This window comes from Cyprinus carpio, chromosome B19 (assembly GCF_018340385.1).
Source record: "Cyprinus carpio isolate SPL01 chromosome B19, ASM1834038v1, whole genome shotgun sequence".
NCBI lineage: Eukaryota > Metazoa > Chordata > Actinopteri > Cypriniformes > Cyprinidae > Cyprinus > Cyprinus carpio.
In genome coordinates, this window is record NC_056615.1 from 467,267 (window position 1) to 494,991 (window position 27,725).

At 41.9% G+C, this 27,725-nt stretch overlaps 1 protein-coding gene and 1 non-coding gene across 2 annotated transcripts; both read right to left on the minus strand.

Moving 5' to 3' along the window:
* Positions 1 to 1,885: 1,885 nt before the first annotated feature.
* kpnb1 (karyopherin (importin) beta 1) lies at positions 1,886 to 26,014 on the minus strand. The gene is made up of 22 exons (XM_042745525.1): positions 25,509 to 26,014; positions 24,895 to 24,953; positions 23,087 to 23,269; positions 20,125 to 20,325; positions 19,894 to 20,046; positions 19,761 to 19,820; positions 19,578 to 19,667; positions 19,262 to 19,372; positions 19,080 to 19,181; positions 18,245 to 18,469; positions 17,980 to 18,171; positions 17,509 to 17,639; positions 16,498 to 16,645; positions 14,774 to 14,845; positions 14,555 to 14,699; positions 12,495 to 12,577; positions 12,080 to 12,187; positions 9,895 to 10,038; positions 5,747 to 5,852; positions 5,551 to 5,665; positions 3,960 to 4,121; positions 1,886 to 3,466 (listed from the first exon to the last, which is right to left on the minus strand). Coding segments are annotated over exons 1-22 (2,631 nt in total). The 5' UTR covers positions 25,549 to 26,014; the 3' UTR covers positions 1,886 to 3,465.
* LOC122140897 lies at positions 12,325 to 12,466 on the minus strand. The gene has a single exon (XR_006157438.1). It is a non-coding gene; the product is annotated as a small nucleolar RNA SNORA79 (small nucleolar RNA).
* Positions 26,015 to 27,725: the final 1,711 nt, after the last annotated feature.

Below are 27,725 nucleotides of genomic sequence, written 5' to 3' on the forward strand. Positions count from 1 at the left end.
CAAACATCCTTTGTCCTATGTTCTTCTCGCTGCTGAACGAGGATGCCTCTCGTGGCATGGATGCACTGGCCTATCTATGACACAATGTCTGCTTTACGCATTTCCTCCCTTTGCCTAATAATGCCTACCTTGGTCAGGGTGAGAGAACAGAGCTTGTAGAAGTCATCTCTTTGGCATATGAAATCCTGCAAATCCTGAAAACTTTCTATTCAGGGGCCATAGAAAGTGTATTGACTCAGTGTATATCAGTGTGGTATGGGAACAGCTCCGGTAAATTTCTATTCAGGGGCCATAGAAAGTGTATTGACTGATTGTATATTATTGTGGTCTTCTCTCCCCTCTCTGCAGGACATCTACCTCAAACGCTGCAAAAGCAGAGCTGTTAAAATAATCAAGGACTCCATCCAGCTTGTAGAAGTCATCTCTTTGGCATATGAAATCCTGCAGATCCTGAAAACCTTGATGGCTACTGTGTATCTTAATATTTAAGACTACAATATACTTTCATGCACATTTTATTTTCTATTCTATATTTAATTCTACAGTATACTTTTTTATTATATTTTATTCTTATATTTTTGTTTACTTTTATTTCATTCGTTCACACCTATATTTATGTATATTTTCCTCTGTGTTGTAATAATTGCACTGTCCATGGAGCGGACCTGACTCACATTTCACTGCTGGTTATATATTCTTTATATAATCGTGTATGTGATGAATATAAATCTTGAATATGAATCCCAGGGAGTGCGGCCTCCAGGGGGACCAGAGCACACTCCACTAGAAGCATGGCCACCTCTTGGGCTTACGGTATTCAGGTCTTCAGCCTCCTCACCAATCGTGTAATTCAGGACATTCACTTGATTTTCGTCTGGCTGTATTTTCAAACCAGATGCAATCCAAAATACTTCTCAACGTTTTATCCATGTTAGCCAATCATCCGCTTTGAACATGCATTTTTCCAGCGGAGAAACTTGAAATTGATTCATACTTGTGCAGTTTGCCGTTAACTCCTCTCGCTGACAATGAAATGAATTCAAAACTAAACTAACTGTACAGCTTACGAGCTTGTTGCAGATTATTTTATACTTCTGACACCATGTTCTGCAGTCTAATATGTGCGCAACAGCCTCTTTGCAGGGATGACACAACAGTCAGCCATAAATCTTCTCAAAAATCTCTATCAAATCATAACATAATGAATATATGCTCCACATGTGTATGCTATGAAATTGAACACTATCGTTGTTAACCTAACACTACATTTTAGACTGGAATATTTTACCAGGTTTTGGTAAAATGCAAACCTGCACTCTTTTGTGTTTTATTTTCATTTGTCAGGATGTATGGGTCTGATTTTGAAACCCTACATCAATTCTACTACTTGTACATGAAAATGATGAGAAATGAATCAAGGACCTTGAGGAACACCTTGTGTCAGAGTATCAGTGGCTGATATATATCCTTGTATAGTGATAAAATACCCTGAAAGCCACATATTTACAGCCTCACAGCAACTCTATCTGTCATCACAGCCCATCAACTTACCTGAATTAACTTTAAAGTCTTTCTACATGTTTACTCTGCTATAATTTCTTAACAGATTTTTAAATTATTATTAAACCAAATGAGAATATTGTACAAAGTGTTCCCTAATGTTTAAGGTAGTAATGGTGCTCATCAAGTCCATGGTTCCACATTTCAATTAAACAGCCAGCAGGCAAAGAACGCAGAAAACATCAGCATGAAACACCAAACGTTTAAGTCGCTCATTTATTGACTTTAAAACGACTTATAAAAGCATCAAGTGGCTTGAGTTTACAATCTGTACTATGCAAACATTGCAAATATGAAGTCCATCAACAAGTACACGGCACCACTGTTTCACATCAGGTTCTTTTATTGAATACCAGTCATGCAACAACTGTGTGCCTTTAATCTTACTACTTGATAAAACACAGTAGAATCATCACTGATTTTATAAACCACAATGGTTCTAGTCAAGGCAGATTCTTCAGTTGTGGGCTAACAGCTCCTGCAGCATCGACTTGCTTTTGGAAAGCTTCCCGTCACGCCCTCATTAGTTCAGTAACTTAATGAAGAACATTTCAGAACAATGTTGAACATCAACATGACCCACACACATGTGGAGAGAGGGGAAGAGACACCCAGCAAGGCCACCCACAGCACTGTCAGAAGGCCATTTCTTCAACACATCAAGATCATTTGATCCGGTGAAGTTAGGAAATAAAGGAGTCGACGGCGGCTTGCATTACACAGGAAATGCATCAGAAGTACAACCGGAAAGGTTCAATTTGATTTTATTCTCATATCAATGGAAAAATATAACCTCATACAAACGTCTGATTCTGTTCATTCTTTTTAAAAGCTTGGTGAATGACTCCAATTAAGTGCCGCAAGAAGAAAAAAAAAAAAAATACAACCAAAGCACATCAATGCAAATCAGATTGTGACATCGTTGACATGTTTATTTCACGTCTTCACACACATTATGCTCAAGTCCATTGGTATCCGCATGGATTTGGCACTCATTTTCCTGCAAAACAAATGAAGCAGAATAAAGGAGGAAGTGGAAGTGTCTAATTCCTGCACCCTAGAACATGGATCGCTCTGCTAGAACTTTCCCCTCGAGAGGCAACGGTCTTCCCTCTCCAGGGCAGGAGAAAGCTCCAGCCATACTAGCATACTAATAACAACCATTTATTTTTAATTCTTTTTTTCTTTTTTTTTTTAAAAGGGGGAAAAATATAGCGCAGCAATTGACTGAGAAAGCAGGATGAACGCTCGCCGCTGGATCGCCCGAGTGCTGCCCATCCCTGACCACTAGCCGCTCTCCTATGTTTACATAAGTGCATCTCACTGAATCTGCAAACAAGATATTTATCATGTTTATTTATTATTGGTTGAAATAGTAAGAGGGGGGTGTGGAGACAGCGACCCCCTCCGTTCATTCACACACTCACACTCCAGTCACGCCATTAGAAACTCCAGCAGCATCACTTCCTTCTGGGTTTGTGTCTTCTGTGAATGGATTGTGAAATAGGGAACATCTGCAGTCTTACACGAGCCCAAAGATGAATTCTGCAGATGCACAACGGTCCTTGCTTGAGCTAAATGCAGACAGGCTGGCAAACGTGTACTAATATGATGCACTAGCTTTCCAAAGAGAGAATGTGGGTCTTCAGGAATAGTTTATTGGGGGGTCAGAGTCACATGGGGAAGAGGGTGAAGGTCGTGGGCCGCTGAGGTTTTCTGCTGGCAGCTGCTGGAATTGAACTCTGAATGTGGTGTGATGTCTCTCTCTCACTCGTTCTCACTCATTCTCAGACACTCATCTCAGCGCACACGTCACTTCTGCTTTGACGTCTATGTGTAAAAGACAGAAGAAACCTCAGTGGGTTTGATTTCCATTATTCTTGGTAGAATTTCCACGGCCGGTAATCTGAAAACAAACCAAAAGAACACAATGGAGAACACGGCTGAAGAGACACTCGTGTTAACGGTTTGTGGCAGACGAAGGCCTTCAATTCAGGTACAATGTTAGATGAGCTTCACAAAACCACGTACAGGACACTTCTCAACCAAAATAAAGGCCTGTTCACACCAGGACTGGTTGCAGCGATAAAGTTTTAACTAGTGGGGTCAACCGATTAAAAAAAAAATACTATTTGTCACTTTTTTCTCTTCTGAAATTAATCATGATTAATCCCACATAACATTCAAGTTCTCAAAAACACTTTTATATTGCAATAATCCCACATTCAATCTTCAAATTAATGTAGAAACAAAGACAGTATATTTTAATGTTGACTGTCAGTTTAATTGAATAATGTAAAGATCTGTTTTTTTGTTATGGTGTTAATAGTTAGTTGGGGTTCTTGTGAAACAATTCTTTGGGGTCAGATGTGACCTCTAAGGTGAGGTGCGTCACATACCAAGCCTGGCTCTTCAGCTTGCGGAGCTCCTTCGTGGCCCATGTGGCTAAGGTCTTGGTCTTGCTGGTCTTGGACCTCCGTCCTTCAGACAGCAGCTCGTTGATCTGAGGTCGAACCTCCACCAGCTTCATCACATCTTTGCCAAAGGTTGTACACAGGTCACTTTGGGGGGAGGGGGGGAGAAAAAGGGTCAACTTGACTAGCTATGTCACAGAACAACAGAAGCCAAGCTGCCGTTTTAAAAAGAATCAACCCACATATGGAAAGTGTAGTGCTTCTAAACCCAAGGACTTGTCCACACGAGAGCAGAAAAACAGCCAGACACGATCTTTAGAGACACGCTGAGACTCGTCCTCTGGTCACCAAGTTCAACTTTGAACCATAATGTCCCAGCAGGTTAAACACTGATAACACTGGAGAGACTGGCCAACAGCAGCAGCTTGGAACTAGTGTTGTCAAAAGACCCGGTATTTTAGTCAGTACTAAAAAATGAAAATGTTACAGTACCAGGTCTTTTTTAAGTACAGGTGGTACCGAGTACCTCTTCCAGTGCTGCTTTAACACCGTTGCCGCAGGTTGTTTTTCATATCCACAGGTTGAAAAACTCCACAATAACATGACATTTAGCCCCTGGAATGCAAATCTTACCGGGGAACCCCACCAAAACATGTATTTTATCCCCACAACGTGGTTTTTAAAGGGGGACCCCCTCGGAATGGGATTGGGTGGGTTTTGTTGTGAACACCTGGCAACCTCTTCTTAAAAGCAGTGGTGACCTCAAGAAGAGGAAACGCATCACTAACAAAACACCCTGATCAAGTTCAAGCAGCTCAGTTTCAATTACATTCTGAATATTTAGAGCTTCTGTTATGAATATTATTCCATATTTTAATTTGAATGTTGGATTGAAATAAACATTGCCATTAGCGTATACGTAGTTAATCTTTAGCATAATATAATGAGCATTAGAATGAAGTTTCTTCATTAACCATTTAATGCTCCTATAACTTATTACTGTAAAATACAGGACACAATGGTATGTGCTATTTTTACACACCAGAGACTTTTAAATGAACTGTGTCTCCAAAATATGCATGTTAGAGAATGTACAAATGTATGGTTAACAGTGTTTGTGTCATATCAGTCCGTCAGAAATTTTTTTTTTTTTTTTTGTTCGTTTTAATCATTGGCTGGATATCTCTTTCATATACAGATATACAATCTTATCTAAATTTATTACAATTATTTCAATACTGAAGAAAGAAATCCTATCGGTAACACCTCAAACACTTCAAATAATCACATATCTTCTGTCCTGTTGTATTCATTTTATAACTGACGGTTTACAAGTTAAGGTTTGAACTCTATACTTGGCTAGACTAGTAGTTTTTGCTGTGGTAGTAAAACTGGAATGGAGAACTGTGAAGCTGCATTGGTATTTAAAACGCTGGTGTCAAATGTAAATATTGTAATTAATAAGGTGTTTACATGGGTTAAAAACAACAAATAACTTGTTTGGCAGGGCGGGTCTCAATCTTGAGCGCTGGCACAGCTGGACCAGAAGAAAAACATGGTTCAGTGAAGTTCTCACCCTATGAGTCCGACAGCATTGGCCACCACTCCGTCGGATCGGTCTTCGTCCTCAGCGATGTGGTGAATGAACGACAGGATGAACTCAACACGAGGCTGCACCAGCATGACATCGGCTGCAGGAGGAAACACACGCTTTAACATGAATCCATGTAACGCTCGTCTGCATGAGACGTCCCGGGACGAGCTGAACTTACGGTGCACGTTCTCCTGGTCTCCCTTCAAGCCCTGGATGATCCCAGTGTAGGCCTCCAGACAGCCCTCGCGCAGCTCGTTCAGATAGTCCACCATATCATAGTCTGTCTGCAACACACAGAAGCCTGGCTTAACTTTCAGAGGCCTAAAAACAACCAACTCCAGCATTCCAGAACACCTGTGAATCCACTTCCATAATCACAATTTCAACATCACAAGCACAACACATCTGTGGCAACATCAAGATTTTAGAATTTAAAATAAAAATCCACCTCTGAAAGCAAAAACACTGCATTATAATGTTCGGTGTGCGTCAGACAGCTTTATCAGAGGCACAAGAGATGATGAAGATGAAGGTGTTTTGTATTTTAATGCTTTTGTTAGTCTATCCAGCTGAAGCCATAAGCAGCAGCGCTGTTCATTCAAAATACTGCAGAAACAGAACATCGATGAGGAGATGATGCTGTTTACATCAAAACTGACACCAAGCTGTTCACACAGAACACATATTTATGGCATTTTCTAGAGGGACATCTATCACAGTTACACTCGTGTCTCACACAAGAGAGCCGCAGGTTTAGAAACAGGGTTTTTCCTACATTGAAAATCTTTTGGCGGCTGCCAAAACGATTTTTTGTCCCGCAGAAGCCTTATTTGATGTGTAATTGTGTTTTGTGAGAAGCAGGCTACAGACGAGAGAACGAGTACAGCGCCCCTCCCCCGCGCGCGCACTCTCCGTCTTCAGTTCTGTCTTTGCTCTCTCCCTCGCATCAAAATCAACTGATCCTAAAGGTCGGGAGACCGAATCCATGTTTCACGTGCTGCATTCGGAGAATATTTTTGCTGAATTACCGCTGGGTGTGAAATGCAGTCAAAAAAAGTTGCCTTATCTTCTCTTACAACTTGTGACAAGCATTCCGCACATGCAGCTGACATAACTTTAAATAAACGCAAAAAAAAAAATAAAAAAAATCTATCCAGTTATGAAGTGTTTTTTTTTTGTTTTTGTGTGTGTGTGTTTGTGTGTGTGTTGACAAATCTTTCGCGATGTCCTAACAGCCAGGATTCCCAAACAACACGTCCGCTAAATCCGATTCGCGACCTAATGACTCCTTTGAGCCGATTCATTATAATGAATGGTTAAAGCAATCGGTCTGCCCCTCAGTGTCTGAATCGGTGTATAACAAATCATTACTTCTTAGAAGAACACACATCTGAAATGAGAAAGTAAGTGTGCTTACCCCATTTAGCAAGAGGTGTTTAGTAAAATTTAGCCTTAATAATCCACAGTATGTATAGAGCTATGACAATGTGTAGTAAATTACCTATAAAATCATTTAGTTTAAAGTTAGACTGGAGTGAGATGAAACTAGATCAAAGCACAAAGCAAGCTGTTGCTAGCTAGCTGCTAATTTTATTATATTTTATATGGCACAAAATTACACTATTACACCTTTTAACGCTATGTTTTTAATGCTACTTTTTAATTGATATGATTACACTAAAATAATTATCAGGTCTATCAAAAAAGGATTTTTTCTTTCAAAACTATGAAAGCCAGTCGTGGAAAAAATCACAGCTTTTTTTTTGCAAAGAGGGCAAGAAAGGATGACAGTGAGAGTGACAGGTAATATCTGTGTCTGGTAATTGCATAATTTGTAAATATATAAATTGTGATACCTTTGACATTTCAAATATACTTTGGTATCGATGATGTTTACATGTAAAATAAGCTGTAATCGCTTTCTTTTACTATCTAGCCTGACAGTGATCGTTTTTCATGAATAAATAGGATTAGAAAAAAATCTAACTGTTTCTTTGTATTTATTTTAAATGTCACATTTATTGTCAGTATTGGGCTTGCGGATCATGTGGGTATAGGGTACTCTTTGCTGTGTGTGGATGACCATGTCGGTCAGCCACCACCGAAGACCAATTTTGACCCAGGAAAAACCCTGAGAAAGACATTATTAATGAAGGTTAACTTTTAAAAAACATGTTGAGACTCTACGGCAGATACAAGGTAAAGGCTCTGTTCAGCCGTGTCTGCTCACAGCTGCAATGGGTCAAGTATCTGTAACGAACAGACTCCTGCAGCACACACAATGAACCTCATCTCTCTGCATGCAGGGAACCTGAGAAACAAACCAAGAAACTACTGTCTGACCGCAGAGCACGTGAGCCGGACCAGAGCGTCTCAAAGCTGTCCAGCACGGTCTCACTAAAGAGTCCTGGAAGAGACGTCAGGCCCGTATTCACAAAACATCTGATCTCACCACTGACAGTTCTCCTAAACAGAGTTTTCTCTTAAAACATGTTCACAAAGCTGCTGAGACAAACTGGTACTGAGGACTAGAGGGAAGTCTTCAGCTCAGAGTAGAAATATTGTAGAGCACAAAAAAAGTGTCACTAATTAAACTAGTATATGTTCAGCTAATTGTGTGCTTCTCGTAAACATTTTGTGAATATTAGTGTATAAAAATATTTTAAATATTTTAGTTGAATGATTGGGGTTGTCAGTGATGAATGCAAGCGTACAGAAAACCAACCTGGACTCAAGAACAGCTGTTAATGATGTTAATGAAAATAAAAACCAAAGGTGATACCTGTTTCAAAGTTTGCTCGTCATCATCAAGTGTTTCTAAAATGTTTATGTTCCGAGGCAGCAACAGTTATCTTGGGATAGTTTGTGGCTTAGCACTCCTCTTCACTGCTCCTAACCTTTCACAGATTTAGGAGATAGTTTAAGAGCCAAAACGCTTTGTGAAACACCCTTAGAGCAAAAATGTAGGACTGACGCCCATTATTTTTAAGATTTTCTCCTGAATCAGAGCGTTATGGGCTACTTTTAGCCTGAGGATGTTTTGTGAATACAGGCCCAGAATCGCTCCAGGACAGGCATGAGCAGAACCGCCCTGCAGACATCTGGAGCCACGAAGAGAGCGGCCCTCACGAGAAGTAGAGCGTGCAGTAGAGATGCAGAGCGTGACCTCTGACCTGTCACTCACAGCGCTTGTCCTCGTGCTGATCGTGATGCTTCTTTATTACACTGAAGGGTGTAGTGGAAGTTAACGCATGCAGCACGCGAGCACTTTACTGACCGCACCTGTGCTCAAACTCACTGTCCACTCAGACTAAATACATTACACTGAGTGGTTGGTTTCATGATGTTTTGTAGACACTTCCAGGCTGTTGTGTGGTGGTGATCTCTGCAGATCTGTGGCCCTCCAGGAATTGAGTTTGAGACCTCTGATCTAAGCAATTAGCAATAAATTAGTATATCAGTTAAAGATTTTTATAATGAATGATCTATAAATAACATTTACAGCTGTGTGTGTGTGTGTGTGTGACTGCAGGGTAACATGGGTCTGAACAAATCAACCCAATGTTCCTGCAACACCAGAGACTGCAGTTCTAGCACCGCATTACTACCAGCCTATTTTCTGTGACAGTGCCATCTAGCCAACTCCATTCCAACAGAGGAGACCTGATTCAAATATCAAACACACTGATGCAAAGACTAGATCCATGGAAACTATTCATTTTTTATCTTTCCATTTTATTTGTATTGTAAGAGCTGGCGTGAACTTGAGCATGAGGCGATGTCAGTAATCTCTATTTAGTTGTGCTAAACCGTTCATTGTGATGCTGGATGTTATAAATTAGTATTTATATTCAAATTATTTTACATTTATTAAAGGGCTCATATGATGTGATTTCAAGTTTTCCTTACACTTTGGAGTGTTACAAGCTCTTGGTGAATAAAGAAGATCTGTAAAGTTACAAAGACTGAAGTCTCAAACCCAAAGAGATATTCTTTATAAAACAGTGTGAAGAACCCTTTACATGCTTCATAGGTTATACCCAACAACAAGAACATTTACTAAACTGAAATATATCTAAAACATTCACAATCAAGTTTAGATAGGTCCATTTTTTGTGTGTCACAAGAATCAACCCAATTATGTAATCAGTGACACTGACTTGGCCATTACAACAATTATAACCGCACACACAATCCTCTAGAACTGTCTAAATCTAGAACTAGTCATTTTCACACCCACTGAACACAAGGTGCAGGTCTCTGCAGTCAGAGAGAGTTTATGACGGGCCGTCTGGGGAACAGAGGTGTGGGGGCAGTGCTGCTTACCTTGTCCACCTGTGCCTGCGAGGCCTGCTGCAGAGTGTCCAGCACGATGTCCAGGTACTTCTTGAATTCACCACCAATGGCAAGAGCAATATCCCCAAACACAGACAGGATCTGGGGCTTCACAGACCGGTGCACATTCTCGTTCTGCAAACACATGCATTCAGAAAATTATATAACTTAAAAAAAAAAAAAAAAAATCTGGATACAGGTGCACTGCTGCATTTACAGAGCGAGAAAGATGAAAGGAAACTGACCAACTACAGGGCTTCAGAAAAATAAACAACCTAACAACAGCAAAAAACTGCACACATTTGTTTAAGAGAGAGAAAGATGAAAGGAAACTGATCAACTACAGGGCTTAAGAACGACTAATATTTTCCATTATACCATTCCTGCAGTATGCGCTGTTCTCCATGTCTCCTCAGAGACTGAAAGAGCAGGAATCCCTCAGAGAGTAACACTGACCCCTCCTCCTCCTGCTGGTGCGAGCGAGCGGTCAGTCACAGGTGTATAGGATGACCAAACTTAAGGAGGTACACTACACATTCAGCGCTCCTTTCCGTCTCGCACACAGCTTTCAAAAGTATACTCAACCACAGATGAGCGCGGACGGATGAGCTCGACACATGCGCAGTACTCTTGATGCCTGTCCTGGAGTACTCATGGTGTACTCTTGATGACAAAAATAATGTAATGCTGAAGGTGCGTGGACAGCCGAAGTACACTTTGGCCTTTACGCGATCAGCAGCTGGCCGTTTTTGTGTCTTATTGCAACTCTCTGTTCTGGACTTAAACGAACTGTGTTGCAATGCAATCATTTTCCAAAATGTAATTTATGATAAAATATGAAGTCTGTTAACACCCATTAACACAGACCAGAGACGCTGAAGACGGACGCACAGAGAAAAATACTGCAGCAGGCAGATCACTCACTGTTCATGATACACAAACTACTGGAAGAAAATCCTCAGTATTGATTTGGGGGTTTATATGAATGTGTTTCTGAGGGAGCTGACTGTCTTATGAAAAGTTTACATGGTATAATTTCACAAAGCTTGTCGGAACATTCTGTTTTTGCTTCAAACTGGGTTATTATTAAATCAAATTATGTGTATGATTATTATTATATTACTAAATGATATGTATATGAATTATATAACTAAAATTAAATAACTGTAATTACAGATTTAGGTTAAATAAAGATGTCAGTATTTATTTTTTTCTTTTCAGGAAACAAAAAGAAAAAAATAAACTAATTCTTCTGTTTCTAATATTCTGCATGTTTCTCAAAAACAAAATATATTGTGTCCAGTGGGAAAAAGTTTTTTTTTTTTTTACCCAGTCATTTAAAAACAACATTTCAGAGCTGTAACAACAATACTGTGATATTTTTGCTTAAGGTTATCATACGGTCAGAATCTCAGACCGGCCCATGCGTAGTGGTGCTATAGTGCCACAGATTATTATACTACACACAAATATGATTAAAAGAACTAACCTCTGTGTTGTTTCGAGTTCATTGTGAAGACTAAATACACCACTCTGATTTAATCCACTTCTGTTGTTTTGTCTCATCCTTTTAACCCACACTACTGTCACAGTAAAATCTGACCCGTCGTAACTCAACCAAGACTAAAGGCCATTGCACACGCAGTCCCAAATTTTTGCATGTTGAAAAATAAATACAACCTGACGTTGTGTCAATCACATTTGATTGTCTGTGTTTTTGGCGTCCGCAGCAAGCACTTCTTTTTAATATGTGGTCCTAGTATAAACGGAGCGGTCCTGAAGTGAACTTTGAACCGCTGGGGATAATCCTGCTGCTCCTTAAGGAGGGAAACTCTCCGTCCTCTCTATGTCTCAGGATTGAACGGACCCAATATTTCCTTCCTGTTTCTCGGTTTAAGACGCGAGAGGACAACAAAATCACCCTCACTGCTTGAAGACTCCATTAAGTGCTGTTGTGCAAATTTTTCGCAGTGGATTTATTAATACGCATCGGACTCCGTGTGCAAGGTTTGTGTGTGGGACAAATTTTTATGATAATGAATATGAAAAAACACATACAAAAACTTCGGACTCAGTGTGCAATAGCCTTAATAGTTACAAAAGACTGGCCAGGACAGCTTGTGAATCAAACCATTTGAACGAGCAGCACACACACACACACAAGACGGAGACTTACGCCCAGGTTCTCCAGCAGCAGCTGCATGATTTCATCACAGTGAGGCAGGATGTTGGCCATCAGCGCTCGACACAGATCACACACCAGCCCCACCGCAGCCAGACACACCTGCACACACACACACACACACTGAACATGTCTGACAGCCGCTGAGAGCACACACTCTAATTCACTACAGGGTAATTACACTCAAGGTTTAATTCACAAACAAGCCACACTGTCACTTGTTTTTAGAGAAGTTTATGAGCTGTAGAGTCACGCAATGTCCAGTGTGGCCACATGTGACCGCTGGGTCGGCACACACCGGGTGAAGTAGACTCTGATTCTCTCTGATGATGTAAAATCCTGAGCTGCCTGAGCTCAGAGCAGCAGGAGGAACAATCATCAACAGACGCCAGCTTAACCCCAGCATTACCTGATACTCCGCGTAATTCTTCAGTCCGATAACCAGGAAGGGCTTGAAGGCTTCCATGTATTTCAAGAAGTCACTGCCCAAAACTGGAGAGGGAAGGTAGAGGGGAAAAAGCTGATTTCAGTCATTCAGGAAATTGTTTAAGAAATACTGTTGAGACACTGAAAGATGCTCGTCAACTCCCAGATTCTTAATTCCTCCTAACATTACACCCTGAACACATCTGTTAGTCTGGTGCAGCTGTAACAGAGTGATGGTGAGAGCACTGAATGCAGCGGGACACAGAAGCACTCGCTCTACTACCTTCTTAGAAGAGTCTTGTTTTTATATACCTTTATGCATTATCACGTAACTGAGGCATTTCATACCAATTACAATTGAGATTTTACACCAATATTAATGCTTCAGTGTGCAGAACAGAATTACACACACAATTCTAATGTTTGAAACTTGCAAAATCTTACTCAAAGGGAAAAGCCCCATAACACAATGACTCCGCTGACACCTAGTAGGGCTGCACGATATATCAAAATTATTGAAATATCACAAATGTAAATATAGCAATAAGCATATCGCAAGAGTGTGCGATATCTGAATCATTTTAATAATAGGCTACTTAAATCAAAACATTGCAAAAGGTCAAAGTTTTAGTTCGACGCATATAGCAGAGAATTGCTTGACGTTAAAAAGAGTTAAGTGCAATAAGTTCCAGAAAACAACTCTTTGGCGTCTCGTCTTGCTGTGTGACTCACACCTGAAGCATGCGCACAAGCCGCATTTCGCACAGCGTCACTTCAGTTCTGCCGCACACACACACACACACACACACACACGCTAGGACCGCAGTTTAACTTTAACCTGGAATTTTTTTCAGATTTAAATAAAGTATCAAAACCAAGTAACTGCATGGTTTTAAAGAACAACCCTGATAAAACAGACCTACATTATGTAACAATATGCCTAAACAATATGAACATAACCAGTTTAAGTATATTATGTATTATAACAAATACCTGCAGAGGGAGCCAACGGCCTGACGGCGCTTCACTTTACAGCGTGATTCAAGGACGTTTAAATCCATGTAATTTAAATATTTGGCCACATGCAAACTCAGAGCGAGGGTTTGAACTTTTATTTTGAAATCGCGAGGACCCACAAATCGCATACTTAGAAATATGCTGATGTATTCTCCTGTGTTTGCATATGTTTATAAATGATTTACATTACAAATCTAGTGAGATAACACAGTGTTTTCCCTGATGAACGTTAAGCAACACAAACTCACAGCACATGCAGAGGAAGAGTTTGTGTCTGGAGCAGCTGAGATGGAGGTGTGCTCCACGCTTGTAAATGATAACAGTGCATCACAAAACACATTAGACTTTATACGCATTACCAAACGAACCCCAAACGAACAGCACATGCAATAAAAGACAGAACAATATAATGCAAGGACCATCAAAAATTTTACCACAAACACAACTTTGTACTGATATCACGAGACCACTTTTCACCTCAAGGAGTAATATCACGAAATCTCGTGCACTGCTAAAAGCCCAGCGAGACGACTCTGTATTTATATCAGATGTGCTACATCTTTAATTTTGCTTAAAAAGATGGTTTTATAGAGAAAAAAACAACACCACTTATTTTAAAAATTCCAGTACTTTCCAAGTACCTTCTCAGAAATGTTTGTTTTCAAGGGTTTTCCAGGACTTCAATTCCCAAAATTCAAGTACTTCAAGAACGTTGTATGAACCCAGTGGATCTCACAGCGCTGCTTAGCGCTCGCGTCTGAACTTTGTTCCGAGCGGATAAATGGTCTGTTCTGCTTTTGGCACATTAACATTTTTCAACATTTATCCAACTCCTCGTATCATTTTAAAATGATACTGTGATAATTATCGTCATGGATTTATCGCCCAGCCCTGGTTTAGATGAGAACAGAGTTTCCCACTGGCCCCTAACAACTCTCGTGTGTAGCAGAAAGCTCTGTTCAGCTCGACTCTCTGACTGACAGCTAGCTAACGCTGTCCACCGCTCGAATGTTTGCAGCCCCTCACCTTCCACCAGAGTGCTGACGGCCATCAGAGCGTCCTCCTGAACGCCTCCGGAGCCAGCGGTGCTCTGAAACATGCGCAGCAGAGACGCCATCACCACGTCTGAGATCTGCAGAGCGTCCTGGTGCTGCACCTTCCTCAGCACGTTCTGAAGGAGGGGACACAGATGAGCGAGCGCACACACACACACACACATTCTCTCTCTCTCACACACACACACACCTGTAGGGTGGCACACAGCAGGGACTGCAGGTCGTTGAACTGGATCCTGTCTGAGGTGCTCTGGATGTGAGACTGAACAAGAGACAGAAGAGTTCAATTACAGCCAACAAAACAAGCCTCACCCTCACACACGGCTCAGTTCCTTCAGAAAGAGACAAGAGTCTGAGCCTGAACCACAGGGCTGCTCATCAATCATTTCTCCATTTTAATCCATTCTCATTATGATGAGCCAGTATGGACTGAATTCAAAGAATTTATCTTTTAGTCTAAGCAGTTTTCAGTGGATGCAGGAATAACTTCACTAAACAGCATTAGATAATTTAGATAAGAATTAGATAAGCTTTGCTTTTTTTTCATATGAAACAATGACTACACATTTAAAATAGTCAATTATGATTTTCAGTTCAGTCCGTTGTTGAAATTAGGGCTGCAGGATTAATGGAAAGTGATGTCATGTGTATCTTGTCAGTAAAGCCGGTTCTGTCATCAGCAGTAAATCATCATCACCTGCTTTCAGATGGAGCAGCGTTTACTACACACAGCCGTAGTTCACTGACAATCTACACAATATCACGTTCATAATCACAGACCGCTGTAATCGCACAATTGTGAAATTGAAGAAATGGTTCTACGATTATGAAAGCTGTTTGCGTAGCTTGTCAGTGAACCACGGCTCTGTGTAGTAAATGCTGCTTCATCTGAAAATACCACATTTAAAAGGTCAGGAAACCCCAGACTGCTTTTTCTGAGATTTTAGCTGAGGTGTTTGTGTTGCACATCACAGAAGACAACGTTAGCATCTGATAATTTTAACTGTCGGAGAAAACTGGTTAATTAAGCATTTTTGTGCTATTTTCATCTTCCGGGTTTAAAATCTACATTGTGTTGACGTCACAATTTGTGACATGCAAGGGACTATAGTACATCGATGATGCCTCGGTGTCTATTAAATTATTCTTGAGACTGCGTGTTCTTATCCTATGAGAAGACGCGTCGATTAATTATTGACAACAGCATGTGTTGATTTGCTATGACAGAAGTTTCAGACTGTGAGATGACATCACACACATTAACTGAAAAAACGTTCATGGTTCAAAGAAGAGAGTTTGTTTTTGCTTTGTAATAAGAGTTCGGCACAAATGCGATTCATTCACTTAGTGAGTGTAACAGTTTTTACAGCTCTGTGACACAAACCCGTCAAAAAAAACTTATATAAACGCCACAGGATAAGCCTAACGTTCGCAGAGGTGCAACAGCACATTCATTATATATATATATATATACACACACGTTTTCGATGCGGAGTACAACTGACTGGGCATTCATTTGTGTTTTTAACTGGATGTGAAACTGTCTGAACACGAAGCTGTGTGTGTTGTCTGTCTCCACCTCCTCCGCTCCGCACCACGCCCACTTTTTCAGCATTTTTTTAGAGCTGTGGTGAGAACTAACCAGTGCTGAAACAAGGGGTTTCATGATCCTTTAATAACACGTTTTAATTACAAACTCAGTTCGTAACATCAGTTGAGTGTTTGAAATTTTTTAGATTTACTGCGGATCACAGAAGCGTGCTTCACTCAAAGATACGCATGACTATCTGCTTCTGTCTAATGGCCAATTCAATTTCATTTCGATTAATCACACAGCCCTAGGTTAAACGCACATCAGCACCCAGCCCCACTGAACATCATTCCCAACATGAAGCGCGAGCACCATCTGTTCACCTCCATCTGCAGGACCTGCTGCAGTCGCTCCATGATGACCAGCGTGGTCTTCTGCACCGCGGGGTAGCAGTCCTTGGCGCTGTTCTTCACGATCTCCATCAGAGCCTCATACGCTGCACTCCGCAGGTTATTCTGATGCCCGTCCGGCCTAACAGTGAAGAAGAGAGAGTCAGCGCACTGCAGGAGCATCACACCTCACCTTCACCCGCCCTGGCCTTCTGCTGTCATCTCAGACTAGAACAGGGTACACACTGGCAGATCATTCCTTTTTAATCTAGAGATTTTGATGATTTCATCTTATTTTAAAGGGATAGTTCAGCCAAAAATAAAAATTGTCTAAGTGCAAAAAATCCATAAGTGTCGTTCCAAACCTGTAAGACCTTCGTTCATCTTCAGAACACAAATTAAGATATTTTTGAAATCGGAGAGCTCGCTGACCCTCAGCAACACAGCTGCAATATTCCCAGGACCAGAAACGTAGCAAGGACTAGGGATGCACAATAAATATCAGCACGATATTAATGTGCATCTGGTCAGTAAAGCCGGTTGTGTTATCAGTGGTAAATCTCTACACGTGCAGCAGCATTTATTACACAGAGCTGCTGCGCTAAACCACGATCATATCTTGTGCAGCTGGTCAGTGAACAGCGGCTCTGTGTAGTAAATGCTGCTCCGTGTGAAAGCATGCACGTATAGAGATTTACTGAACAACTGGAGAGTATCACAATGCATATGCACGCTTTCCCCTAATAGTAAACAGCGCTGTTTATGCAGATTATGTTTAAGCCCGCACCCCCCCACCCTCGAAAAAAATGCACTGATTACATTGCTGTCTATGAAGGATCAGAGAGCTCTCAGATTTCATCAAAAATATCTTAATGTGTGTTCTGAAGATGAATGAAGGTGTTACGGGTTTGAAACGACATGAGGGCGAGTAATTAGTGACATGACTTATTTTTGGGTGAGCTATCCCTTTAGGTTGGCAGCTGTCTGACTCCCATCATGGTGTACCTGTCAGTGGTCTCCAGCAGCTTCTGGACTATGAGCTCAAAGGAGGAGGATAAGCAGTATGTGCTGGGCTCTTCCTCATCGTCAGCAGCGTCTGTGGCCTCGTACGCCGCTTCAGCCAAACTGGAGAAAGCCTGCAAACAGCATCTGTGAGTCTGGTATCACCGCATCAGACCGTGCTACGAGTCCGAGGGCTCAACACACACTACATCAAGTGTTTGACGACTACGCACTCGCATTGAAAACTGAGCATTTGATTGTGTGCATGGCTGAGGCAAGTCACCAGTTTAACTACACCGAATCATGTATTCTGTACTGATACTGAAGTACTTAACAGTTAAAGATGCATTATATTCAGTGCCATCCGGGTTCAACTACTCCAACAGATCACTAAACACCCATCAGGCACGCTTCTCTTCATGAAAGCAGTGATGTGTCAGCAGACTCAGAGCGCTGTGAAAGGTGGTGTCATACCCAGCAGACGTTGGAGGCCACGCGGGGTTCGGCCCCGAGGCCCTCGATCAGGCACTGCAGGAGAGGGGCCAGATACACCTCATTGATGGCGGCCTCGGGCAGCAGATCACAGATGCGTCCCAGCGTCCAGGCCGTGGTGTCCCTCACCACCACGCTGGGGTCCTTCATCAGCTCGATGAGGGTGGGCATGGCCTGCAGCGACACTCACGTCACACACAGACCTCACACAGTCACGTCCCTCACTGAGCCCAGCGCCGGCCCTTACCTGGATGACCAGCGGCTTGAGCTGGCTGAGCTCGGGGCCCTCCAGGATGGAGCCGAAGGCCATGACGGAGGCGTCGCGGTAGCGCCAGTCCGGGTGCTTGATGTGCTCTTTGATGAAGGGCAGCACGTGCGGCACCACGTCGTCCTCGCAGCACGTGGCCAGGAGCATCAGACACACGCCCGCAGCCTTACACGGGTTCCAGTCGTCATCGTCGTCGTTCTCATCCTGCACACAGCACACCTTCACTTCATACACACTCCTCAAGTCTCAAACAGCTAACCACATACGGCCCAAATCAGAACCTAAAGATCAGATCCCCTGTGGTTTGTGCTGTTCACTGTTATGAATAAAACAATCAACTTTGTCCTTTCTGAACGTAGCCTTCGAGAGGTACTTTAAATACAAGTCAGTTCATGGATTTAATAAAAGTTGCACATATGTAGAAGCCATTTTCTATTAGCAATGAAGCTCTATATCATGGATGTGATATATTGAGAATACTGTCACTGAGCTGCTTGTTGCACCTAAAAGGCCAGTTTCAACTTGATCTGCGGTCTCTGTGTACGCCTGCAGGCTGTCATAGTTTTGATTTGTCACTCATTAATAACTTCTGCAGAGTCACGCTCTCTGAAGAACTCCACTAGTTTCTGTGGTTTGTGAATGAGAGAGAATCTAGGTCTTGCTCCTCAGCATGAGAAGCTCGTGATCACTTCACTCTGCTTCAGTGAGCTCATCATCTCAGAGGGGAGTTTCTGCACACACACACACACACGATGTATGGCTGGAAACGAGCTTCAGAACCCGCCCAACACTAGCGCTGAGAGACCAGCTTTACCTGTTTGGTGAGCGTCTGTGTCAGGATGGGCACCAGGTACTGCAGAGCTCCTTTAGCGTAAAACTTGCTGGTGTGCTCTGGAGGACGGCCCTGTTCAGAGGCCTGAGGACAGACAACATCAACAGCGGTCAGGAAGGACAGCTCGTGCGGAGCAGCAGACTGGAGATGGCATCGTGCTTCACCTCAGTGGCTTCAATGGCCAGATCCATCTCCTCGTCGCAGACGTTGGACCAGAACTCGATTCCCTGTAAGGCCACTTCATCGATGTCACTCTTCATGGCCTCTATTGTGATCTGTATTGGATTTGAGGATAAGTAAGTGACAGTTTTCATTTTTGGGTGAACTATCCCTGTAAAATATCTGGATAATGAATCTGTGGCCTAATATTTGGGTCCAACACAAAGGGGATTTGAACACAGCACCCTGAGCACCCGTCATCTCAGTTTCAGGAGTGAGCTCTGGGACTCTCAGATCAAGCTGGTCAGGAGGGAAACTTACAGCAAACAGCGCCGGGCCCATGTAGGTCTCCATGTACTGGTAATACAAGGACATGATCTTCACCAGGTTCTGTAACGCAGCCACTCTCACCTACAGCAGGACACAACCACACACTCGTAAGAGTCTGCTGCAGCAGAGATCAGCAGCATCTGACAGACCTGTGTGTGTGTGAAAGAGACGCACCCTGGTGTCCGGACACTGCGTGGCCTCACACACCACCTGCATGATGAAGTGTCTCTCCGTCTGCAGAGAGAGAGAGAGAGAGCATGAGATTTAAGAGCGGAGCCGCACAGGCCCTGTGACCCTGAGGCAGTACCTCTTTATCAAAGTTGGCTTTGGTGAACTCCAGCGAGTTGAGGAGCGCGTTGGTGGCGGCGAGCTTGACGTTGTTGCTGGGCTCCTCCTTCCTCATGCCCTGGATGATGGCCGTCAGGATCTGGTTGGCGTTGTCCTGGAGGTGCTCGGGGTCCTGTCAAAGCGTTCACAAGGTCAATCAGACAGATGCTAGGAAACACGGGGCAGTGAGTGTGTGCTGGACGGGACTCACGATGTCCTGGCAGATGTAGCCGATGGCCTCCAGCGTGGACTCCTTCATGTGCTCTGTGCTGCTGGGGTCCGTCACGTTGGCCACCAGCTGAGGGATGAGCTCGGGCCACTGGTTGACGGGGATCTCGGCGCAGGCGATGCCAGCCACACACTGAGAGGCCGAGCTGGGCCGATAGGTCTCTGTGCCCAGAGTCTGCAGCACCTGCACAGACGACAGCTCATCACCACACACCCCGCTGCTGGAAACATGACTGTCTGCTGCTTATCTGAATAATGACCCTTCTAGAGTTACGACAGAGACGGACAGACCACCCAGTTCTTCAACTTGAACTACTGGCTGTACTTTATTCAGCTGCACGCTCTGATAATCACTCTGTAGAGGAATCCTTAGTCAAATACAAATCTTACATTCAGTGTAAATTTATACATGTATGTGTATTTATATATACAGAAATACACACCGAACACACACATTATGTAAAGAAGAACTTATTTTGGATCCGGATAATCGTTTGATTAAAACAAAGCAGCTGATTTTGCCAGTCTCTGTGAAGGACTCCAGATGAAACACTGCATTCTTGTTTCACTAGCGCTGGGTAAAAAATATCAGTATCTCGATATTAATCGGTTCTCTATTTTACCAAACGATATTGATTCTTAAATCCCAAAAATCGATTAGTCGAGCCTGTTTTCAGTTAATGGACAGAACGCTGAAGGGCACTTCCCATCCAATACATCACAATAAGCACTGTGCTTTTAATATGAAACAGTCTCAGGTTTCAGTTTATGTCCATTTACTGCAGTATTCAAATAATAAATGCTGTTTTGGCATGGTTTAATGTGGAGTGACTAGGGCTGGGTGATGTATATATAAAAAAAATAATATCTCCATATTGTAATTTTTTTTTTTTTACGATATTCAATATATATCTCGATATGTTTGCATTTGCTTTTAAATAATAAAAAAAACATGATTTTCTCCCCATTAAAAAAACAACAAAAACATCTTGGATAGAACAAGGGCCATTTCAGATAGGAGGTTAAGTGAAACTCAGAGTGTGTAAACCCTGAAATGAGGGACACTCTGGGTTTCAGAACGGGAGGTGTGTCAAACCCGAGACAGCAGGGTAAATCAAGCCCGTTTCTGAAACTCAGAGTCAGGAACCGTGGTAACTTACTCTGTGAACCTAACCTGGTCTGGAGCAGGCTTTCTTCAGTAAACCCAGAGTCTCTTTCTGTCCCTTTCCTTACCAAGCATTTTCTTTTTTTATTTCAAGTACAAAAAAAAAAAAAAAAAAAAAAAAAAAAAATCTTAAATCAAGATGGATTTTCTACATAAGAAAATGATATACGATATTTAGTCTCGTTTCCAGGGGGGATCTAAATTAAGTGCATTTACTTGTGTAAAATTATCTGCCAGTGTGGTAATAAAAATAATCTTAATGCAAATGGAAAACAAGATTATTCGCGGTGTCGGTTAGTAAGTGTAGCTCCGCCCTCACACGTAAAGTGCCTAACGAGTGTTTAATGATGCTACAAGTTTTTATAATTGTAATATAGTCATTTACAATCTGTTATATTGCATCTTGTTAATGTACAAGAATAAAGAATAAATAGCATCTAATTATTATTTACACGCAAAGAACTGCTACATGGTAAATAGAATACATCACGATTTTCACCAAGTGTGAATAGCATCTAGAGCTATTTGCACTTAGCCTACTGTAAACAGGATCTATGGCTAAGAAAGTATGTTAATTCCACTTAGTGTGAACAGCTGCTGCCATATTTTTTGTACCCTATTGGCAGATCATTTGTAAAATAAGAAAAATGCACTTACATTATTTTATATATATATATATAATAATTGATTGGGTGATTTGAGCTCTTGATATCTGGCAACCGCACTCAAGAACGCTCACAGAGTAGAGGTGTGTAGAGCAGTCCACAATAACATGCCGTCTCCATTTTTGGCTGTTCGCCGCATTCTTTTGGGAAAGTATGCTTTAATTCAAAATATTCAATATTCACCATATTTTCAAATTTATATCGTCGTCAAAATGATTCCGATATTATCTCTAATATTGGATACATCACCCAGCCCCAGGAGTGACTGATCGCTGTAGCGCGTGGATCAACAGACGCGCACGTGAACTGATCATCTCCTCCACATTAATACCAGCACTAAATAAACACCACTACACATCCGAAGGGAATCTGTATCCTGTCTCATGTAATCGCTCGATCAGTGCTTCAGCTGCACAGACGTCAATATAACCTCTTCTAAACAACGTCACATTTACTTCAGAAACAAACATATTCTGTGACCATAGGCTCATCAGTCAGACAGAAAAATAAACTGTAGAGAGGGATATTTGCTAAATATATGCACTATATAACATATTCATTATGTTTACTGTTCTTATGTTTAGTTTGAATAAATCCATTATTTATTTTTTGACAGCCACCATTTAAATTTTTATATTTAAAAAAATATGAATTGAAGTAGAAATATTATGTAATTGTAACTTTATTTTAAAAACTTCGCTGTGACTCATGTATATTTTACAGCATTAGTTGAGAGATTTTTTTCCTTAAGAAAATTTGGCATGTACTGTACCTGATATACATCCAAAATCATCGATATTGAATTGAATAGAAAGCTTGTGAATGAGAATCGAATCGTGAATGTGTCAAACCCAGCCCTATGTTTTACTATAAGCAGTTACATTATACTGAAACATTAGCATTGGCATATTTACCAACTGTGATGCAGCTAATATCTAATGATTAAGTGTTTATTAACTAGCTGACAGAAACCCAGATTTACAGCATGGACTTGTTTTAGATCTTAATCACGGGCTCTGATCTGAGGTCAGCGTTCTCCGCGCATGTCACCTGCTGGATGAACCCGGTCACAGCACACACAGACCTGGGCGCTCGAGGCGAGCCCACACACTCACGTAGTTCTTGATCTCCCGGCGGGCGCTGGCGTCGATGGCCAGCCATCTCTGCTGGTGCTGCGTCTTCACGTCCGGGTCCTTGGAGGTCAGCGAGTTCTTGACCTGCAGCCCGGCGGCGACTCGAGCCACCTGCGTGTTCCCGGGGTTAGCCAACACCTTGGACAGCTCCACCAGGAACGTCGGCTGGAAACAAGACAGATTTAATCGAGCTGCTGCGATCACCTCCGCAACACTAGAAGTAGGTGCAGCATGCAGGAGGAGTGAAAGCGCCTGGCTAGCATTCAAATGTGTCACAGCGCAGCCGGCAGAGCCTCGTCCAGCGGCGTGAAGGACGGCGAGGTCGAAGCAGACTGACACAGCAGCAGCACCCTCAAGCTGTATTACTGTATTACTGGCACATCACTGCAGACTGGCAAACTACCCAGTGCACTATGGGTTGTGCTCCAGATCGGTTTCTAGTTCAACACGTTTTTGCAGCGTTGAGAAATGTAGCCAATCACAGACATATCTGCTGGTTATCTTGAACTCAACAGCCAATCAGAGGTCTTTATACTAGAATCCACTCACTGCTCAAATGATCAGATTTCGTTCAGCCGTTGGTTCAACACAAATCATCTCATTATAACAAAGTGTAGCAAGACTCATTGTGCAGCGTAGAGAACTTCACTGATTATAACGTAACTTTGTGAGATTGTGATGAACTAAGATGAATAACTTTAGTGATTATAAATGGAGTGCCTTTTGCTCCGTAGCAACGGACGTTACCGGGCCGCCTCCAGAACCAGTTATCATCAATAAAGTCCTCTACGCTGCACAACAAACCGAGTCTGCCCTGTAGTAGCTCTCGAATAAATTCATATTTTATCATTTTGCAGATGCTTTTATCCACAGTGACTTCGTGTAACGACTTGGTCTAAGTGAAGTATAACACAGTACATGTAGCAAGGGTTTTTGACCCACAATACGATGTAAAGACTTTACTGTCCAAGCACTTCCGCAATGTTTCCGTCTACACTGCAACTTTTAAAGTTTTATTTTTTTTAATATCCTGCATTTCATATGTTATCACCCGGGATGCACATCAGAGCTATATCCATTATTATAATTACAGCAAGCACTGTAACATGATTAATATGCAGACGTTGCACTGTAAATAGCTAATTATTAAGATACATCACTCTATCAGAGTTAGCCTCGATGTCTTTTTGATTGTATCCATCATGTCTATTTGAATTTGATTGGGGATTTTAGATTAATGCCGATCAATTTTGTTTATTCATATTTTATAATATTCTAAACATTTTCAATAATAATAATAATAATAATAATAATTAAATAAATATATATACTTACAAACCAAACTCTTTCATTCATAACTTCTATCATTGTTTAAAGTCTGAATACACTTCTAGTTTAAAATCACAGTATAATAATGTGTGTAAGCCTATGAAACACACCAATTTCTGGTAATTACAGTTTAATTTACATTAAACAGTGGCTTCAGAGTCAGCCCCCCAGTGCTTGAAGACGCAGTCCTGCGCAGGCTGCTGCTCCTCTCTACAGCAGCACTGATGAGATGATTCCTGCTGAACAGAACCTCCTGCGATCTGAGCTCTGAGCGCTCTCAGAATCAACAGATCTGTGTCTGTGACGACTACACTGACAGAGAGCAAACCTGCAACAATACCGCTTTAACCCCGAACACCCTGCTGCTACAACCCTTATACACCAGAGCACCCTCAGAGTCTGTGCAGAGAGTGTGGGGTCAGAGGTCAAGAGGTCAGAGGAGTGTGGGGTGGTTCGCTCACCAGGTTCTCGATGGCCGCCTGCTCCAGAAACTTCTGCGCCGCCTCCAGCTCATTCCGATCTGAAATCAATCACAGCCGTGAATCAAACAACATTTCTGACGAGTGACCGACTCCCGCCAAACGCGCCCGCAGCCTCGCGCGTCACGGAGCCAAACACAGCCCCGTATCTGAGCGCAGCCCTGAACTCTGAAACTTTCTGAAGCAGATCGCAGGGGATGACTGAGCGCTAGCCATGCTAACGCCTAGCCACTTCCTGACTAGCATGCTAACCTGCTAATAACTTGTGCAGCTCGCGCTGATGACCCACACGCGCCGGGAACACGCGCGGGCGCCTGGAGACGTCTTTATGCTGTATGTGATCAGAAACAGGCGCATAATTACATTATCTGTGCGCGTCAGGGACTTGTCGCCGCGCGGGCCGGCAAACGCTCGCTTTCGAACGCGACGCCGCTTTGACGCCTGATGCGCGCGTTGGCGGCTCGCGTCGACAGTCTGAAGCGTTAAACGCTGTTTATATGTTTGTACAGCTGTTCGCGCAGCGTGCGAGGCGCGTCGCGGGGCCTGCGCGGCACTAGCCGCCCGCTAAAGCGATGTGGATCCCGCGCGGAACTGACCTGGAGACACGGTTTTCTCGAGGATTGTGATCAGCTCCATCCTGACGGGAGACGGGGGTCGGAGGGGTCGAGTCAGAGTCGCGTCCACGCCTAAAACCGAAGACGAGCAGTTCCCGCGGAGCGCCGCTGCTGCTTCTTCTGCTCATCAGCCGCTGTCGCGAGGGAAAGGCCGCGCCGAACTCCCGCCCGCGGAACGATATCACGCGCTGACGTCAGAGGCCCCGCCCATCCGGCGTCACGACGCACGCGCTTCTGAGCGTCACACACACAGGAAGTGGTCAGCGTTGGGTGTAGCTAGTTACAGTGATAATAGCAGGGAAATCAAAGAAATCTCGCTTAAACTTATTTATAAATATTACCCATATAATTATTTTCTTGTGAACAGATTTAATTGTGGTATTGATACATTGTGTACATTTTGTGATCTACATGATGAAACATTGTATCATTTATTTTGGAGTTGTCCTCATTCAGTTTGTTTTATTAAGGCTCATATCATGCCCAGCTTTCAACTGTGCTTTAAAAATGTATTATTTGTTTTTTTCTCTTATGACAATTCTTACCATAAGGAATATTAATTAATCTGCTGCTTTTGTTAGCTAAATTTAGTATTCATAAATGTAAATTTGGAGGAAATAAGCCTTTATTTTTAATTTTAAGAGTAGAAATTTTGCAATACCTAAATAAAATGTAAAAACCTTTAAATTTGTCACTGATTATGTATATGTATTTTTATGTCTGTTTATGTGCTTTACTTTTTGTACCCCCTGACTGCAGTTGTAATTTCTAAAAGTCAAAAAAAAAAAAAAATTATAAAGTGATAATAGCAATAGTACTAGTAGTGTAACTCATTACAAATAAGATTTGGTTTCACTTCATCTTCAGCAGCCCTTGGCTTGTCACAGTGTGCAGTTATATATTTAACATTAATTAACTACATGGTTATGGTCAGGATCAGGGTTACATGCATGTAATTATGCATAATTCCACCTTAAAATAAAGTGTTACCTAAGATTTCGGTAATAATGTTACTATCAATATAACAGCTCGTTACTAAAACTCCACCATAGTTTTACTGTAGTAAAAGTGTAGTAACCATGGTTTTTGAGTAGTGGTTACATGAGTATAACCACAGTTTAACTACCAATACCATGGTTAAACTGTATATGGTGAAGTTATGTTTGTTTTTTATTTGTAGTAAAACCATGTTTGATGCCTCCGTCCCTACTGAAATAATTCATGTGTTTGCTTTGATGACGTTCAGGACTCATGAACTCAGGTCAGCAGAGCAGTGGAAGAGCAGAGGAAATAGTGCCTTAACACTGACTCTGTGAGGAGGAAGATGATCTGAACACTGACGTGTAAGTCATTACTCTGCTCATACACGACTTGCCCTCATCCTCTGATCCTGACATAAATTATTACTATAATAAAAACATAAGTGATGAAAAATGGAAAAAACATTAGAGATGTACTTGTATATCGGATCAATCACAGATCAATCACTCAGTGCGGTTTGTAAACTGATTTACCCAAAGCAGGATTCTGTGGGGTCACAGGTTATACCCTTCTCAAGAACAAGAACCGGTGTGCATGGACGGTTACAGATTATGTTCTGAAATGTGGTGAAGTAAAATGAATTGTTCCTCATGATGAAGATGAGGGCAGACAGACGTACTGCATTGAGACTGCAGGTTACTGACACACAGAAACCAGTATACTGTGTGCTGCCATGTAGACCTGTTTCACCCACACTGATACACTATGTACTGTATGGTGATCATAGTAAAAAAAAAAAAAAAGATTTAATTTTATACTATAGTTCAAATCTATTATTTTTTTCTACTTATAATTATGATTTTTTCAAAAAATTATAATTCAACTTTATTTGGCATACTACTTGTGCACATTATCTTAATATTAAGCCTAAAATGTGTTTTAATGACCCTATTAATAAGGATTGTATGATCTTTAAATAATATCAGTCTTTAAATGCAAGATATCTGAAGTGTACTTGCAATAGTTTCACTTTAGCACAATCTAATGTCTTTAGTTGGACCTCAGCACTACTTCCACACAACTAAAGGGCATTAAGTACAAAATTAGTTGTTCCAGTTTAGCAGACTTTAAGTATTGTTTAGTATAGCAAAAGTACAATTGCAGGGTATTTTATCAAGAACATAATCATGTAACTGTATTTGTAGTATAATTGGCATG

Bases quoted from the DNA above. Each gene is read 5' to 3' on its own strand.
- kpnb1 (XM_042745525.1), bottom strand. From the start codon at position 25,548: ATGGAGCTGATCACAATCCTCGAGAAAACCGTGTCTCCAG. The intron at 20,047-20,124 runs GTGAGTCCCGTC...ACGCTTTGACAG, and splicing joins GCTACATCTGCCAGGACATC to GACCCCGAGCACCTCCAGGA. The intron at 19,821-19,893 runs GTACTGCCTCAG...CTCTCTCTGCAG, and splicing joins AAGCCAACTTTGATAAAGAG to ACGGAGAGACACTTCATCAT.